The sequence below is a fragment of the Crocodylus porosus genome, unplaced genomic scaffold (assembly GCF_001723895.1).
Source record: "Crocodylus porosus isolate Cpor-Errol unplaced genomic scaffold, CroPor_comp1, whole genome shotgun sequence".
Lineage (NCBI taxonomy): Eukaryota > Metazoa > Chordata > Crocodylia > Crocodylidae > Crocodylus > Crocodylus porosus.
The window spans coordinates 95894350-95911915 of NW_017728943.1; the positions used below are offsets into that span (position 1 = coordinate 95894350).

Below are 17566 nucleotides of genomic sequence, written 5' to 3' on the forward strand. Positions count from 1 at the left end.
CCATTTTGACTTCCATCAGCAGCTGCTTCAGAATTTTCAAACCTTTAGTCTGTCCATTTTATGCTGGTAGCAGTAAAGATGGAATACCACATGTTGATATTTATATATTCAAGGTTACATTTTATAAGTTTATAACGAAGAAGGAAAACAAATAGAATAATTCTGAACAGTATTATCTGGTAGTGAATCAGTTATAAATAAAACTAAAGTAAAAAAAAAATCAATCTTCTTTGTCAACATTCATGGGACCCCGCGTCATTTTAACCTTTATCTCAAACCATATGTGTTGCATTCATAGTTTCATAGTTAGCAGGGTCAGAAGGGACCTGAGCAGATCATTGAGTCCAACCCCCTGCCATGGCAGGAAAGAGTACTGGGGTCAAACGACCCCAGCAAGGTGTTCATCTAGCCTTCTCTTAAAGACCCCCAGGGTAGGAGCCAGCACCACTTCTCTTGGAAGTTGGTTCCAGATCCTAGCCACCCTGACTGTGAAGTAGCGCCTCCTGTTGTCTAGTCTGAATTTACCCTCTGCCAGCTTGTGACCGTTATTTCTAGTCACTCCTGGTAGTGCTCGGAGGAACAGGGACTCCCCCAATACCTGCTGGTCCCCTCTGACTAGTTTGTAAATGGCCACTAAATAGCCCCTCAGCTGAACAGGTTCAGCCCCCTGAGCCTCTCCTCGTAGAGCCTGCCCTGCTGCTCCCTGATCATGCGAGTGGCCCTCCTCTGGACCCTCTCAATGCTGTCCACATCCCTCTTGAAGTGCGGCACCCAGAACTGGACGCAGTACTCCAGCTGCGGCCTGATCAGTGCAGCATTGAGGGGGAGGATCACCTCCCTGGACCTGCTTGAGATGCATCAGTGGATGCATGACAAGGTGTGGTCGGCCTTCCTGAATGCCTCCCCACACTGCCGGCCCATGTTCATTTTGGCATCAGTAATGACTCCAAGATCCTTTTGCCAATTACAAGATGTTAAGCCAGACTGCAGCTTGACATAGGTCCCAGAAGAAAAAGGAGAAGATGACTTGCTTGGGGCAGCTGTTTGTTTTTCTGTTATACTTTTTATTTCCTTGGACCTCTATCAGGGTAAAGCCCAGAGATAATCAACTGCTCTCTCGGACCACAAGAGCGTCAAGTTACTACAGGGAAATTTGGGCTGGATGTTAAGAAAGACTAAAGAGCTTGTGTAGTTTTTAAGTGAGGGAGGGTTGGACTAAATGACTTCCTGAAGTCTTTTCCAGAACTGTTTTTCTATTATTCTATCCCACATTTCATTTTCTTTCTACCCCTCAGCAAATAAGGTGTTTTGAAAATTGGAAACTTTTCATAGCTTTTAATGAGTCAAATGAAGAATATTTACTTTTACATGCTGTTACGTTGCCCATTAAGACCACCATGTAACCCTCCTAATTTGTGATGCTCTAATAACATGATACAGTTACTTAGATATTTATAGCAGACAAATGTATAAATGCTGCAATTCCTCAGTCTGAAACTGCACTCATTTCCATCCTATATAAAAACGAATTTCAGGTAAACACTTGCAGATTTCTTCAGTATTGTATGAGTGATATATATGCCACAAACAGAAGCAATAACATGACAAAAAGCCATGAACTACGACAGCATCAACCACTTACTCTGATTTACGTACATATTTAATGAAAAACAATGGTTTGTGAAAACAAAACCGAATGAACTATATTCTATGTATTATGTATGCAGTTACTGAATAGCTACATCATTATTCAATACAGGAGAGTACACGAATCCACCATTACTAGACTAAGGTCAGAATTCTTAGGCATTACCCATCAGGAGATACTGCAACCAGATACGTTATATAATGGAAAAGATGATGGAATAAATACATGTGCCTTGTGCTCTATAAATATCACCTGTGAAAATCAATCTCTGCTTGGAAGAGAGCAAGTAGACTGTTGTGTAAGGGATTCTCTGACCTCTGAATATTTAATCAGGAAGCAGGGTTAGTTCTACAACTATCAGCCAGTTAATTCTCATAGAAAAGATTCTACAGTCAAGGAAACAAATCCCCTGGCCTGGCTGAGCAATGCCTCAGGCAACACCAACAGGGACAAGCAGAAATGGTACTATGCTATGTTTATGTTCCCCTCAATGCTAAGATGAAACCAGTAACACCGGATGTTAGACACTGCACCATCTGCATTTACGCTGTAAGGGCCCATAGAACCACAAGAGCTCACCAAGATGTATACTTACTCTCTAATCTCCTGTGCACCTCAAATATCCACCTTTTTCTTCTCTGATACATATTTAACATCACTTTTATGCTTCTCTTCTGGAAATATGTTTCCTCCTCCTCCCCAAAACATTGGTTTTGCCCATCAAAAAACTATCTTGCCCTTCTTAGAGGTTTTTTACTCCTATCAACATCCTGGACAATTTGGTTCTTTCATGACTACAGCTCAGAGGTCAAAGGGTCAAAATGGATACAAAAACAGTCCAACAAAAATATTAGAGGCTATCAGAAGCAATTGTAAATGTCACTTTGTTTAAGAGGTACAAGAATGAGTGACAGGTACATGAGTTTTACTAGCGCTCTTTTGGGATGATCTTAATAACTCCTGAGTACATAAGTTGTCACCCACAAATTGATATTGGTAAAGATATTACACATTATATGACATTTCACTCCCAGATTTACCCACGTAAAGGGGAGGAGACCAGGGCATTGGCAGATATTCATCTAATGGCATGATGTGATTTGGTTCTCCCTGCCTAGCAGCTGCAAACTCAAAGGCTCCCATGCCAGGACCCTGGAATCTGGGAAACTCTCCTCAATCTCAAGGTCCCTGCACCCCCGGACATCTAAAAAGCTCAGTTTCACATGCTAGTTTTAAACTATTTTAGTATGCTAGGAGATCTAAAACCCACATGTGCAGCTGAGTTGTACACACCAGTTTTAAAGGCCAAGGCATGCCAGTTACCTGGGATTGGGGAGCCTTTGGTCTGCAGGGTCCCAGTGAACCCAGATGTCTAAAAAACATAAATGCAGCTGGATCTGAGGAAGTTGCAGGACAAGGCAGTCAACATGATGGGTTGCAGAGAGCTCCAGGACTTCCTGTGATCTTGCATTTTGAAGTGTCTTGTCCTGCAGCCCCTGTCGAAAGGCTACTGGGCATAGGGATTGCAAGGTTCCCTGGAGGTTTTCATTTGCATTTTAGGAAAAGAACTTTAGTAGAACATTATAAAGGCTGCAAAGCTAAGTTAATGTTAGGATTTTCCACAATTAAAAGTTATTTGTGAAACCTAAATTCAATCCCTGGTGAATGTACATTATAATGCAGTTATCATTACACATTCACATTACATTCATTCCCACTGTAGGTTCAGACATGGTCAACTGAAACACCACAATGACATGAGCAGATTCTAGACCTAGCATAAGCCTAAATTTTGACAATATGACAAGCTTAAGCTTGCATCTTAACCATCAACAGTAGCATGGGAAAGCAGAATAAAGTTTGTTGGTCAAGGCCACTAGAATTGGGCTAGGGTGTGTTGGATAGCTGCTTTTTAAAAAACACTAATAATAGTTAGAGGTAACAGCAATATCCTATTAAATGGGGGTGGGGATTGTTGAATGAATACTGTAAGACAAACACGTATAAACACTTGTTGCCAACATGGATCATTTTCAAGGGATCTATGCCAATCTACAAAGTATGGCTAAAGCAGAAGACTCTAAACCCTTATTTCTGACTGAACACAGAATGTACTTTTGCATGCATGACTCCTAGTCTGGTCAACAAAGGAAAGAAAGAAATTAGCACATGCAGTTCAACCAGATCATATTAAGCATAGCACAAGAAGACATTATAAAAGAAGGCTGTACATTAGATAAACCAAATATACTATCATCATAGCTTTAACAGGTAGTTATGATTGGTATATCATTGGAAGTGTATCAAATATAGTTTTGCTCTAATTTGTATTTGTGTTAAATTTCTGGGTTGAGCTGAAAAACAAAGCAGCCTTGTTAATGAAGATCATAAGATGACTGTAAGCCAATAAACCAAGTTAACAAAAAAAACAGAACAATGGCCAGCAGCATTACATGGTGGTGAGGGAAGGAGAAAAGAAATCCTCGTTTCCAGAACTGGAACTTTCACAGAGACATAAATCCCAATTAAATCCATTACAAAACTGATTCAAACCAGTTTCAAAAGTTTCACTAAAACAAAGACACGTAAATAAAATCAATCACAGAACATTTATTAGAATATTAGAACAAGCCACCTATATATAGAAGGTATAAGCCCAAGGGAAGAAGGGAGAACTTTGCAAATTTGAGATGACCTGCTACCAGGTTGCATGCCACCTCATGTTTCTCTGCAGCTACTGAGAAACTGTGCCATACTGTTGTGAAGAGTTAGATGGGCATAGGAATAAATATTTGTTCTTATGCTTCTGGGTTGTGACAATAAAAGGTAAGGTGGTAGATTTGTCTCTTGCCTCATTCTTGACTGGATGGTGATACCTTCATTTTGTGTTTAAAGGATAATCATTAAGGGAAATGCAGCTGTACCTAAGCAAGCAAAAGGAGTCCAAATCATAGACCAACTATAATAGCCGTATCTCTCTAAGGCCCCATCTACACGTTACTCTTAGGACTTGAATAACCAGTTAATTATACCTTAAGTCATCAGCCGGCCACATGTTCAATCAATTAATAGCATGCTAAAAAGCAGAATAAGCTACAAAGTCATTCCACAAAATATTTGTAGTAACTCCGTAGCTGCTTCCTAGCGCGCCACTAATAGAACATGTGTCTGGGGGCTCCTGTGGTTGGGAGACCTGCCAGCTGAGTGGAGTTCCCAGCTGGAGAAGCCTATATGCACCCTAGAGCCTGGGAGTTTCCAGGATGCTGGCTCCCAGCTCCTGGGGTGCTTCACAAATCTTGAAGGCTGGGATACCACAACAGTTGCAGTCTCACAGCTGCAGGGGTATGAGAAACTTTCTGTGCTTCAACTTCTCATATATAAAAATCAGATTATTTTCATATCCTCATCTCCAATCAGTGTCATGAGGATATATTCAATAATATTTGTAAATGCTCAATATTGTGATAATTGCTAAGACAAAGTCAATGAAGAAATCAATAGCTCTGTCTTCGCCCCATATTGTGGTAAATAACACTTAGGGTCACATACTGATTAACAAGGGGAAAAAATCTTGAAAAGTTGCTTAATAACTGAGCACCATCAGTTCGGTACATTCGTGATGCAGGGAACCTATAGAAAAATAGTGCATGATCTTGTAAGACTGTATCACGTTTATGGATCACATTAATTTTGTATGAATGACCTCATTTCTAACATTTCCTAAGTTCCAAGTGCTTAACTTCTGAGTGCAGACAGGTTATAGGTAATTAGTGTATGATGTTTTATTGGCATAACTACAATTTCCATATTATTGACCAAGTGTTACACTACTTAACATCTAAGGTCTTATAAAACTTAATGATTGTATAATATTGGAAAGTCTGAAATGACAGCTTTTCATATATACTTGAGTTCTGTTTTCTGCCATAAGACTCAAGTTCTTGTAAGGTTTCAGGCTTGCCTCCAAAACCTCAGGCCTCTCACTACTGCAACTATGAAAGTAACTTTGAAAAGAAAAGAAGTAGATCAGTTTCTTGAATCTAAGACTCATTTGTTTTGAGTTTCTTTAGATTGGGAGTTATGCTATTATTCTTCATTTAAAATGGTGACTTTATTTTATGTACTTGCATTATACAGCAATAAATGTATTTTTGCACCAGAGGATCTACATAATGTCAATACTTTTTCATTTCAGATATTCTTTTCAACAAAATGTTATTTTTAACTTAGCAAAACCCCATCACCCACAATGTATCTTACCTAATAACTCATACAAAGAGTTTAGAATAGATTTCCAGGTCTCTCCTGCTTCCTTCCCAGCTACATCAGCAAAGTGAGCTGCACTGCTGTAAACATGTAAGCGATCAATACATTCGAGGACAAGGTTGATCATACCCTAGAAAGATAAGGTACATTGTCAAAGAATAAGGTATGCCTAACATGCAAAGATGTGCAATAAAGACTAGGGACAAGATTTTGACAAAGAAGGAATATATGTGAAACACCAGAAGGTATGCATGCAATTAGAACACTAATTTTAAGGGAAAAGTTATTTAAAAAATAATGAAGAATATAATTAGTGCTTTGATTCTTAATATATTAATCATATGAGACTCTCAGAGTAAAACAAATACTTAAGTTCCACACCAAAACATGATATATGTCTCAGGTATCTGGACGTATCTTAATCCTAAGCAAATGAATGGCGTCAATGAAGGACTGCTTATTCCTTCACTGACATACAAATGCTTAAATATATGCCTGAATCTTGACACAATTCTTTAAAGAAGGATTGAGCTGATGAATTTATTAGTACAATGTATATGAATTATACTTGAAAGGAACATATGATGTCCTAATTTTGAGAATCTGACTGCTAGCCCAGTGCCTGTTTTTTCCCCCATAATCAACATGTGGGAAAAACCCCCTCAACTTACATTTGCGTACAAGGAAACCTCACTAAACACATTGTCTATCATTACACTGATGCCAAAAGCAACATGTGATCTAACTATAAAGTTGATTAAACTGCCAACCCTGAGTATAATTAAAATGCATGGGACATATTGAGCTAACATATATAGCACGAGCATAAGTTAGTGAAGCCTTTCAGAATAAGATATATTGCAGTGCCCATTGTATTCAGTTCCCCTCAGCACTGGCTCTTTCTCAAATCATGGTGAGCTACTACAATAAATACATTTTTACTTCTTTACTGAGAGTCTATTTCCCATCTCCAATTATTCCTGTTTCTTCACCAGCTTTAAGGCTAAGGACAGACATCCAAAAAGCCTGAGCCTGAAATGATTCAATCTTTGTAGGTTAGCCTAACCTGGCTAAGCTAAACCAGTTTGTAACTGTAAAGACATCCCCTCTGGACTAAAGAAATGCAAACACATGTCTGCCGTGGCTCAGGCTAGAAGCTAGGGGGTGCTACAGCAGCCCTCCCTTCCCTTCCACAGTGCTAGAAGGAGGGCATGGCCAGGCCTCAGCAAGATTAGGGAGGGGTTCCCCGCTCCGCTGTGGATAACAGAGTATTGAGTTACACAGCAGGGAGTTACACAGGGAGTTGAAAACAGAGCACTTATCAGCCCATCAAACAAAACAAATCCCTCTCATTACTTCAAGCTCTTCTTAAACAACTTTTCACAAGGAAGGAATGGAGGGACATTACCAGCTACCAGTTGATTAGCCCCAAAAAGCCCTAAGCTGACATGTTCCTGTCTGCCTTTGTTCCATCTCCCACAGCACAGACTGCATCCAGAATGTGGTATGCTAGCTAATGCTGAGAGGGGTCTGTGTTAAGTAGAGGGTAAATGCTGCTTGAGCAGGTAGTGGTGAGGGGAGCTGGGGGAGCAGGGGGAAGCCAGGCAAACACCTGCAGTCTCTGCCTGAGCTCCAGCCAGGGAGCAGAGGGGCAGGACCTCTGTGGAACAGAGTGCCCAGCCCAGAGAGAATGCCAGGATACAGGGGGACTCACTTAAACTGGGAAAGGGTCTGGGACAGACATTGCATAAACCAGTTTGACCCAAATCAGTTAAGTCTGATACTACATTCAATCAGGTTTATCTCAAACTGGTTTCAGCCATTTTCAAACTGGTTTATGAGCATGAAACATCTGGTCTGTTACAGGTTTAAACCAGTTTGTAATCATTTAAACCAGTTTGTGTGTAATGTCTGTCCCTAGCCCAAATGTCTGGGAAACATCACCAAAGGGGGCCCCAAAGAGTTTACCCAGAATTCCTCTGTTGCCCCTCTCTCAGCCTGTTGTACATGATTAGCATGGTCATGACTGCCATGAAGTAGAGCTGGACCAGATTGCCCTGCACCTCATCCGCATATATATTTTTGGAGGATCCCATGACTTATGACAAGAACACCTGGTTCCAATTGTGAGTGGGGGCTTAATTAGCATGTGGATCCTTTTTTGGGGGGGTTGGTATCTGGGGTACACACACATACTAAGCAGTGCTGAGCTGTGGGTTCACCATGGCTTGAAATGCTGTTGACCTTGCTAGGTCCCAGCCCAATGAATTATATGGTATATCATGAGCCTTTGCCTTTAGACTAATATAACACATCGTTTGCACTATATGTTGGTAGGTATTCCCACCTACAAGTGCAGCACAGGCCCAGAAAAGTCAGCATCTTAATTAGGCCTGGCTCTGCAGCATCTGTATAGATTGGGCGCTTTAGTGAGGCTTTTTTGGCACTTCTATCTAATAGCTGATTGAATCAGCTTTAGCTAAAAGCACCAAAAAGCCCAACTGAAGTGCCAAATCTATATAAATGCTGCAGTGCCACGTTGAAGTAATGTGCTTCTATTTCTGGTAAAGCACTTTTATTTTTTAATGTCTGCAAGCAACAGATATCACCCAAGTGCATACAGCTATCCAGCGAAAGAATGAGAAAGCTACCAGCCTCTCCTGGCAAAACAGAATTGCCATCCAGATTCATATATAGTTTCTCATCCACAAAATGAAACAAGTACAAATCACCCTAGGTGCAATAGGATTGTATTCTGAAGTGAGATGCCTACTTTTCTGAACTACAAAAGAGAACTTAGACACCTGAGATGTGGAATAGGATCTGGGCCTAGATATTTAGAATAATAGAGTTTCTCATGTAATATCTACTATATCCACCAAGCTATATAGCTTAAAATCACTGGAAAAATCAAAGCTCATAAAAAAACTATTAGCATACACATAACAGTGGAAGTATATGAGAAAGAAAAAAAAAATTACCTCTTCCTGAAAGAGATTCTGTCGATTTTTCAGTGCTCTTAGCCTGTTTTGTTTGTCTTCATGCTCTAAATGCTCATCAGGTGGGTGAAAGTAGCCAATCAGGTCCTGAAGGCTTAGGCTGACTGACTCAATAGGCAAGTCAACCGTGGAAGACTTTGCTTTCTTGCTGAGAGCATCAAGGCCCCTAAAATTAAGAGCCTTGAAAATTAGTAATTTTGTTATAAAAAAATTAATATTTTAAAAGAAAATCTGGGTTCCTGACTGAAGGTTAAAAAAAGGTGATGTCCCTTCAAGAGTCTAAATGCATTTTCAATAGCCTCTGTCATCAAGCTTAATGTCAGTGTCCTTTCAGTACTTCTTCCCCTTACTATAAGCCAGAGGCACTGGAAAAAGGAACTAGTAAAGGAGACAGATATTAGTTTTACTATACTTCTTGAAATACCCATAAAAGACCCTCTTTGGTCTTCCCCCATATTTGGGGTAATGAAAGAAAAGCAAGGGACAAAAAGCAAGGGGCAAAACAAAGGAAGACTAACTTGTAAACCTGCTCATCGCATCATCCTGCATTTCTCCCTCTAATGAGGAACTAGAACTGTAAAACATTTCTGAAATTATTAATCTCTGTAGGCACAGAAAGAATAGGAACCACTGAAGAATAAAAAGGTTTTTTGATGAGAATAGATAACTCAATATTTAAATATACGTGGAACATGTACATGCCTGACTTACAATGCCCATGTTGTTTCTCCCATAGAAAACCACTGATTTCAGCAAGAGTGAGATTGTATCTTATTAGACTCATCTCTTCACTTTCTATGTGGCTCTAAAGACTTGATTCACCAATATGCCTGAAAAAATACCCAATATGCCTGAAAAAATACCCAATCATGTGAGCAGTTCCACTGCAGCCAGAATGCTCTCACAGTAAAGACCGATGCATGGCTAGGCCGCTTATTGAACAGGAATCAATTAACTATGTGTTTAGATAAAACAGTTTTGCTAGAGTTCCTTATTTTATTTAAATAAATAGAATGAAAACCCTGTTTGGAGAGTGCTAATTAATAGTACTTAATCTATTTACTTCCCTGTACAGAAAAGTGGCTAAGTACAGACATTCATGGGGCTTAGGGGGAGGTTAGATAATGTTAAAAATGGTCATCCGATCTTACTTAGTTTGCCCAGGTATGGACCTTACACTGAGATTGCTAATTGCATGGATTTAAGTGCAAACTGTGCAGAAATTTGACGTACATAGACCAGTCTAAAAATGTCAGAACCCTGTCTAAGATAGACCTGGATCAACATGCACTCAGGTCAGATTGATCTAAGTTAGATCTGATGAATCAAACTTCTGTACAATTCCCAGCACAGTCCCAGGGGTGGAAAAAGCCAGCCACTGGTCTCAGTCCTAGGGCTGCACTTCTCCTACCCACCCCTTGGCACAGGACTATTTTTAGACCCCCACGCCCTCATCCGTTCCCCACCACTTGTGGACTAGCCAGCATCCCCCCAGCCTCCAACTCCCAATCTAGTGAACCTAAAGAAGTAAAGCAAAATAGGCCTTCCGGAAGGCCAGAGAAGCCTTATGCCACTCCACAGTGTTTTATACCGCAGACTTCAATCAACCGCGTATTGTACAGGCTGATACATGAAATATGGCATTAAAAATGAATGTCAAAGGAAAGAGGGAATGAAGTTTCCCGTTACTTATATAAGCCAGAAACTACACCCACAAGAAAAGCATATTCCACCTTTGAGAAAGAACATCTCACCAACGAGTGATAGAGATGTTCCGATATTATTAGTTAGGCTGAAGATTCACCTTAATCATGGATCATGCCCTTTTATGTTCGTTGCAGTCCATGAAAAACGACAATGCAAAACTGAAGAGATGGACACTAAGGCATTTATACATATGGCTCCAGGAGGTGGGGGGGGCTTTAATTAGAGTGGCTTCAAGATCCACTCCAGCTAAAGCACTCAGAGTGTCACGTGTATTCACGTCCCCACGCTGAAAAATGGTGGCAGGGGCACATTAACTGAACGCGTGATGAGCTTTACTTAAAGCACCCCCGCTGCCATTGTTCAGTGTGGGATACATGATGTTGGAGTCTGCTGGAAAACAGTAATTGCTATGCTCCAGCAGATTCAATTAATTATATAGGGGGCAAAAATAAGGTTCTGTGTAATGTGGGGCCCCTGCAGGACATGCTAGGGAAATTTGGTCGTCACACCAGATGACAAAGCTAACATATTTAATGATTTCTTTGCCTCCATTTTCCTGAGCAAGGACTGGAACAGCCACCTCCCTTTGGGGCCCCCCTTACAGCCCAAGGGAAGTGCACCTAGGCCAAGGGTTAGTGAGGAACTAGTTAGGGAACTTCTGGAGGGACTGGATGTATTCAAATCAGCTGGTCTGGATGATCTCCACCCTAGAGTACTGAAGGAATTAACTGAGGTCATTGTGGGATCCCTGGCATGGCTTTATGAGCACTCGTGGTGCTCTGGTGTGGTGCCAGAGGACTGGAAGAGGGACAATGTGGTTCCCATCTTCAAAAAGGGGAAGAAGGAGGACCCAGGAAACTATAGGCCAGTTAGTCTTACCTCAATCCTGGGTAAGCTTTTTGAGGCAATTATTCTGGCACATGTCCACGAGGGCCAGCAGGGGAGATTATGCTTAGGGGCAACCAACATGGGTTCATTAGAGGCAGGTCCTGTTAGTCCAACCTGCTGGCCTTCTATGACCAGATCACAAAATCCTTAGATGCAGGGGTAGCAGTGGACATAGTCTTTCTGGACTTTCAGAAGGCCTTCGACACTCTCTCTTACCCCGTTCTCATTAAGAAACTAGAGACTATCGTGTTGACACCTTCACAGTCAAACGGGTCCCCAGCTGGCTAGAGGGTCGCACCCAGAGAGTGGTCGTGGATGGATCATTTTCGACCTGGAGGGATGTGGGCAGTGGGGTTCCGCAGGGCTCGGTCCTTGGACCCGCACTGTTCAACACCTTCATCAGTGACTTAGTTTCATAGTTTCTAGGGTCAGAAGGGACCTGAGCAGATCATCGAGTCCAATCCCCTGCCATAGCAGGAAAGAGTAGTGGGGTCAAACGACTCCAGCAAAGTGTTCATCTAGCCTCCTCTTAAAAACCCTCAGGGTAGGTGCCAACACCACTTCTCTTGGAAGTTGGTTCCAGATCCTAGCTGCCCTGACAGTGAAGTAGCGCCTCCTGATATCTAGCCTAAATCTACCCTTTGCCAGCTTCTGTCCATTATTCCTGGTCACTCCTGGAAGTGCTCGGGGGAACAGGGACTCCCCCAATGCCTGCTGGTCTAGTTTGTAACAGGCCATCAGATACCACCTCAGCCTTCTCTTGTGGAGGCTGAACAGGTTCAGGTCCCATAGCCTCTCCTCCAGCATGTTGTAATTACAGCCTCAATGTACATGGATAGGCCCCCTATGCTTGCACCCATACTATTTCTCTATGAGTACTGTTCAGGGAGACAGAACATCAATGCAGACTTCCTACCCTGAAGACATGAAGTAGAGGACATCCCAAAGAAGGATGTTCCCGCTATACTAAGAAGGAAAAGGAGGAGTCAAGTAATAGAAAACTCCTGCCCTAATACTAGGGGAAGACAGGAGGGCAGACAGGACCACGAAGACCCTTCAAATGAAGGGAGTTCATAGCCTGGAGAGGGGAAGAAGGGCCTAGAGACCAAGAGAGGTCAATAACCCCAGCTGTATGTTCAAAAGAGGAGGGGGAGAAAACTTGAACTGGAGTTCTAATGAAAGAGGAAGGGAAAAATAAGTGGAGACATAAGAATTAAGTGAACATCTATATACTACATCTAAAATATTTCCTTCACATCTTCACAAAGAGTTTTAAGGGCTCAGTTTAGGGCAGCAAATTAACAAAAAGCTAGAGATTATATTTAGTTACAACTAATACATTTACTCTTTCCTGTTGACTACAAATAAATCACTTAGGTTTGGCATGAAGCCAAACAATATAAAATATATTGACCAAAAATGCAATGGAACTCAATATTTCATGATCATAATCTTAACGAGTGGAAGAAATAACAACAAGAATGACAATAATCCATAAACAGAAAAGGCGCTTGCAGTAATTTGTGTCCATGGACAACAACTGTAGAGTATCTATATTCTTTTAAGCAACTGATTAATGAATTTAATTTTCCTGGCAAATACATCCATCTCTGATATTAATCATGACATTTTAACTATGGTTAGGAAATTAAGAGATTGCTATTTGCCTATTAAGCACCTCTCAATAGGTAAAATTCTGGCAGATGAAATTTCTCTATACAATTAGTTTCAAACAAAATTCTTATGGCATTTTTATTAATTTAAATCAAGGCTAAAAATAAAGGCAGATTAGAAAATGGAAAAAAAATGACTATCCACTCAAGATTCTCTTTCACTGATTACGGATAAAGAATTACAGCAAAGTTCTGGTTTGACAAATACTTGTCCATATTTTCTCTAGACTAAGTCTCTTACTGTAAATAATCACTGGGTAGAACACAAGGAAAGCCAAAACAGGAAGAAAACAGCATTAAAAACTTACCTTATAAACCTGTTGAAGAGGAAGACTGTACTACGGATAACTCTTGCTGTACGGGACTCTTCATGCTGAGATCTGGACAATGTCAATCCATCATCCATGTGGCCTTCATGATGCATTATAGCCTGTAACGGCAAGACAAAGGTCTTTCAAACAATTACACCATATCTCTGAAAAAGCAATGGATTAGAAAAATGGCAAAGATGAATACAGCGAACCCAATTTCATTAAAATTAGATTGCCAATTCCATGTCTTTCTCTGAGGTACCAATTATAAGGAGACGGCCCTCCAAGCCCAAAGGGAGGTAATCCCAACATGGATCAAAGGGAGCAAGAGGGCGCAAAAGCTCCCATGGCTCACCAAAAGCATACGGGAATGTCTCCTAGCTAAAAGGGAGGCGTACACCCAATGGAAGGGAGGGGCCATCACCAGGGAGGACCATACCTCAGTTGCGCAGGGCTGCAGGGGGGTGGTCAGAAAGGCCAGGGTGAAGATGGAACTGGATCAAGGACAACTAGAAGTCCTTTTTTAAATACAAAGGGGGCAAAAAGAAGATACCGGGTAATGTGGGGCCCCTGCAAGACACTAGGAAATCTGGTCGTCACACCAGATGACAAAGCTAACCTTTTTAACAATTTCTTTCCCTCCATTTTCCTGAGCAGGGACCGAATCAGGGATCCCCCAACCAGGACCTCATCAGGCCACAGGGGAGGTGCAGCCAGGCGTAAGGTCACTGAGGATCTAGTCAGGGAACTTCTGGAGGGACTGGACGTATTTAAATCAGCTGGTCCTGACGATCTCCACCCCAGAGTGCTGAGGGAATTAGCAGAAGTCATTGCGGGGCCCCTGGCATGGCTTTACGAGCACTCGTGGTGCTCTGGTGTGGTGCCAGAGGACTGGAAGAGAGACAACGTGGTTCCCATCTTCAAAAAAGGGAGGAAGGAGGACCCAGGAAACTACAGGCCAGTTAGTCTTACCTCAATCCTGGGTAAGCTTTTTGAGAGAATTATCCTGGCGCATGTCCACAAGGGGCCAGCAGGGGAGATTATACTTAGGGGCAACCAACATGGGTTCATTAGAGGCAGGTCCTGTCAAACCAGCCTGATGGCCTTCTATGACCAGGTCACAAAATCTTTAGATGCAGGGGTAGCAGTGGACATAGTCTTTCTGGACTTTAGGAAGGCCTTTGACACTGTCTCTCACCCTGTTCTCATTAAAAACTAGGGGACTGCGATGTTGACACCTACACAGTCAAATGGGTCGTTAACTGGCTTGAGGGCTGCACCCAGAGCGTGGTGATGGATGGGTCATTTTCAACCTGGAGGGATGCGGGCAGTGGGGTCCCACAGGGCTCAGTCCTCGGGCCCTCACTGTTCAACATCTTCATCAGTGCGCCTTGGATGAGGGGGTAAAAAGCACCCTGTTCAAATTTGCTGATGACACTAAGATGTGGAGGGATGTGGGCACGCTAGAAGGAATAGGCTGCAATCAGACCTGGCCAGGTTACAGGGGTGGGCAGATGAGAACAGGGTGGGTTTCAACACTGACAAGTGCAAGGTGATGAACCTGGGGAGGAAGAACCAGCAGCATACCTACAGGCTGGGTATGTACCTACAGTGCCCTTCTCCTCACTGCAGAGGCAGAAAAGGATCTTGGAATCACTACAGATGCCAAAATGAACATGGGCTGGCAGTGTGGGGATGCAGTCAGGAAGGCCAACCATAACTTGTCATGCACCCACAGATGCATCTCAAGCAGGTCCGAGGAGGCGATCCCTCCCCCTCTATGTGACACTGGTCAGGCCGCAGCTGGAGTATTGCATCCAGTTCTGGGTGCCACACTTCAAGAGGGATGTGGACAACATGGAGAGGGTCCAGAGGAGAGCCACTCGCATGATCAGGGGGCAGCAGGGCAGGCCCTACGAGGAGAGGCTACAGGACCTGAACCTGTACAGCCTCCAAAAGAGAAGGTTGAGGGGGGATCTAGTGACCTGTTACAAACTAGTCAGAGGGGACCAGCAGGCATTGGGGGAGTCCCTGTTCCCCCGAGTACTACCAGGAGTGACTAGAAAGAACGGTCACAAATTAGATTCAGACTAGACATCATGAGGTGCTACTTCACTATCAGGGCGGCTAGGATCTGGAACCAACTTCCAAGAGAAGTGGTGTTGGCTTCTACCCTGGGGGTCTTTAAGAGGAGGCTAGATGAACACTTCGCTGGGGTCATTTGACCCCAGTACTTTTTCCTGCCAAGGCAAGGGGTCGGACCTGATGATCTGCTCAGGTCCCTTCTGACCCAACAAACTACGAAACTATGACATATATGCCACAGATTGGCCACCCCTGTCCTATAGCATGCACATTTTAAAGCGGTGACTGAAGACTGGCTTGATACCTTTCTGGTTTATGTGCGCAGTTTAAAAAGGGCCCAGCAACATCAAAAGCCACACTTAGGTCCTGGCTCTGGTGCAACACATGGGTGAAATCCCATTGCACTCCCATGAGTTCAGGGACCCTCCCAAGAGACCTCAGGATCCCCAACAATCCCAGCCTGCCCACAGGTAAGCAGAGGCACGTTGTGGGAGGGGCACAGCCCAGCAGCAAGGCAACTGAATGGAGCTGAGGAGGATCACACCCCCCGGCTCCTACCTGGCCCAGCCTCCCAGGGACCCACATTTCTGGGCCACTGGCACATAAGACCGGGGAGCACTTATCTATCCCCTTGTTCGGTGGGGAAAGGGACCCCCCTAGCTCCTCCAGAGTGGCACGGCACCAGCAGGCTCTTTTGCACATGTGCACAGTTTAAAAAGGGCCCTGCAACACTTGGGTCCTGGCTCCAGTGTAACACACACAGGTGAAAGTCCATTGTGCCCCCGTGAGCTCAGGAACCCCTCCCAAAAGACCCCAGGACCCCCAACAAGCCCCAGCCTGCCTGCAGGTAAGCAGGTCAGAGGGACGCAGCCCAGCAGGGAGGCAGCTGAGTGGAGCTGAGGAGGGTCACGCCCACCCCCCTGGCTCCTACTTTTCCCAGCCCCACAGGGAGCCATGCAAGAAGAACCTCATGAACAGGACATGCAAAAAAGCATGCTTATGCACCCAAAGCACAAGTTAGTGCAGGAGTTTGTGCAGGAGGGCCCAAGGCCCTGCCAGTGAGCCCCAGGAAAGGTACTCCCATCAGTAGCCAGGCCACCAGCAGTACAATGTGGATGGGCACATACCACACCCCAAGGGTCCCCCTCTGGCACGTCAGAGGCCTCCACCCAGATGGAATCCCTGGTTCCAGGCTCCACGCAGATGGAACCTCTGACTCTCAGCTGCAGGGACTGCCTGGCATGTTTCCAGGCTTATGGGACCAGGAGCATGGCCACCTCCCCTTGCAAGGTTGGCTCCACTTTGGAGTCTGTGAGGCATCAGATAGAGGAGCTCCAGGCCACAGTCCAGAGACTGCATGCCATCAGGGATGGTGAGTGGGAGATAGACTCCTACTGCCAGGCCTTTCACCCCCTAGAGGCAGAGGTTAGACAAAGGCCACCTTCCAGGACAAGGGATCACTCGGGGATTTCCCATACTGTCCAGCCAGGGGATTGGAACAAGGTGGTCCAGGACCCCTAGACCTGCTGCACCAAGGTCCCCTCCCCTCTGGGGCTTTGAAACAGGTACAAACCTCTTGCAGCCCCAGTACAGCCTGCAGAGATGCCAGCTTCTGCAGGCAAGGGAGGATCACCCATCCCTACTCTCCCTAAGACAAAATGCAGAGTGGTCATTGTGGGATACCCCCCACTCCTGAGGGGAACTGAGGGGACAATCTGCTGCCCTGACCCCCTAGCCTAGGAGCCAGGCTACTTCCTGGGGACCTGCATCTGGGACATAGCAGAGAGGATCCCAAAGATTATCTGACCCTATGCTCGTTATCCATGTGGGCATCAGTGATATGGCTCAGAGCAATCCCAGCCAGGTCACAGATTTCATAGATTTCATAGACATTAGGGCTGGAAGGGACCTCATCGAGTCCAGCCCCCTGCCCAAAGGGCAGGAAGTCAGCTGGGGTCATAGGATCCCAGCAAGATAAGCATCCAATTT

General features: G+C 43.9%; 1 protein-coding gene across 1 annotated transcript in view; it reads right to left on the reverse strand.

The window, feature by feature from the left end:
* Positions 1 to 17566, reverse strand: part of RYR2 (ryanodine receptor 2) — an 810210-nt gene that overhangs the window by 408436 nt on the left and 384208 nt on the right. The window contains exons 14-16 of the mRNA XM_019549810.1: positions 13490 to 13611; positions 8896 to 9079; positions 5909 to 6044 (exon numbers count right to left, since the gene is read on the reverse strand). Coding sequence (XP_019405355.1) covers positions 5909 to 6044; positions 8896 to 9079; positions 13490 to 13611 — 442 coding nt within the window. The remainder of the gene's footprint in view (positions 1 to 5908; positions 6045 to 8895; positions 9080 to 13489; positions 13612 to 17566) is intronic.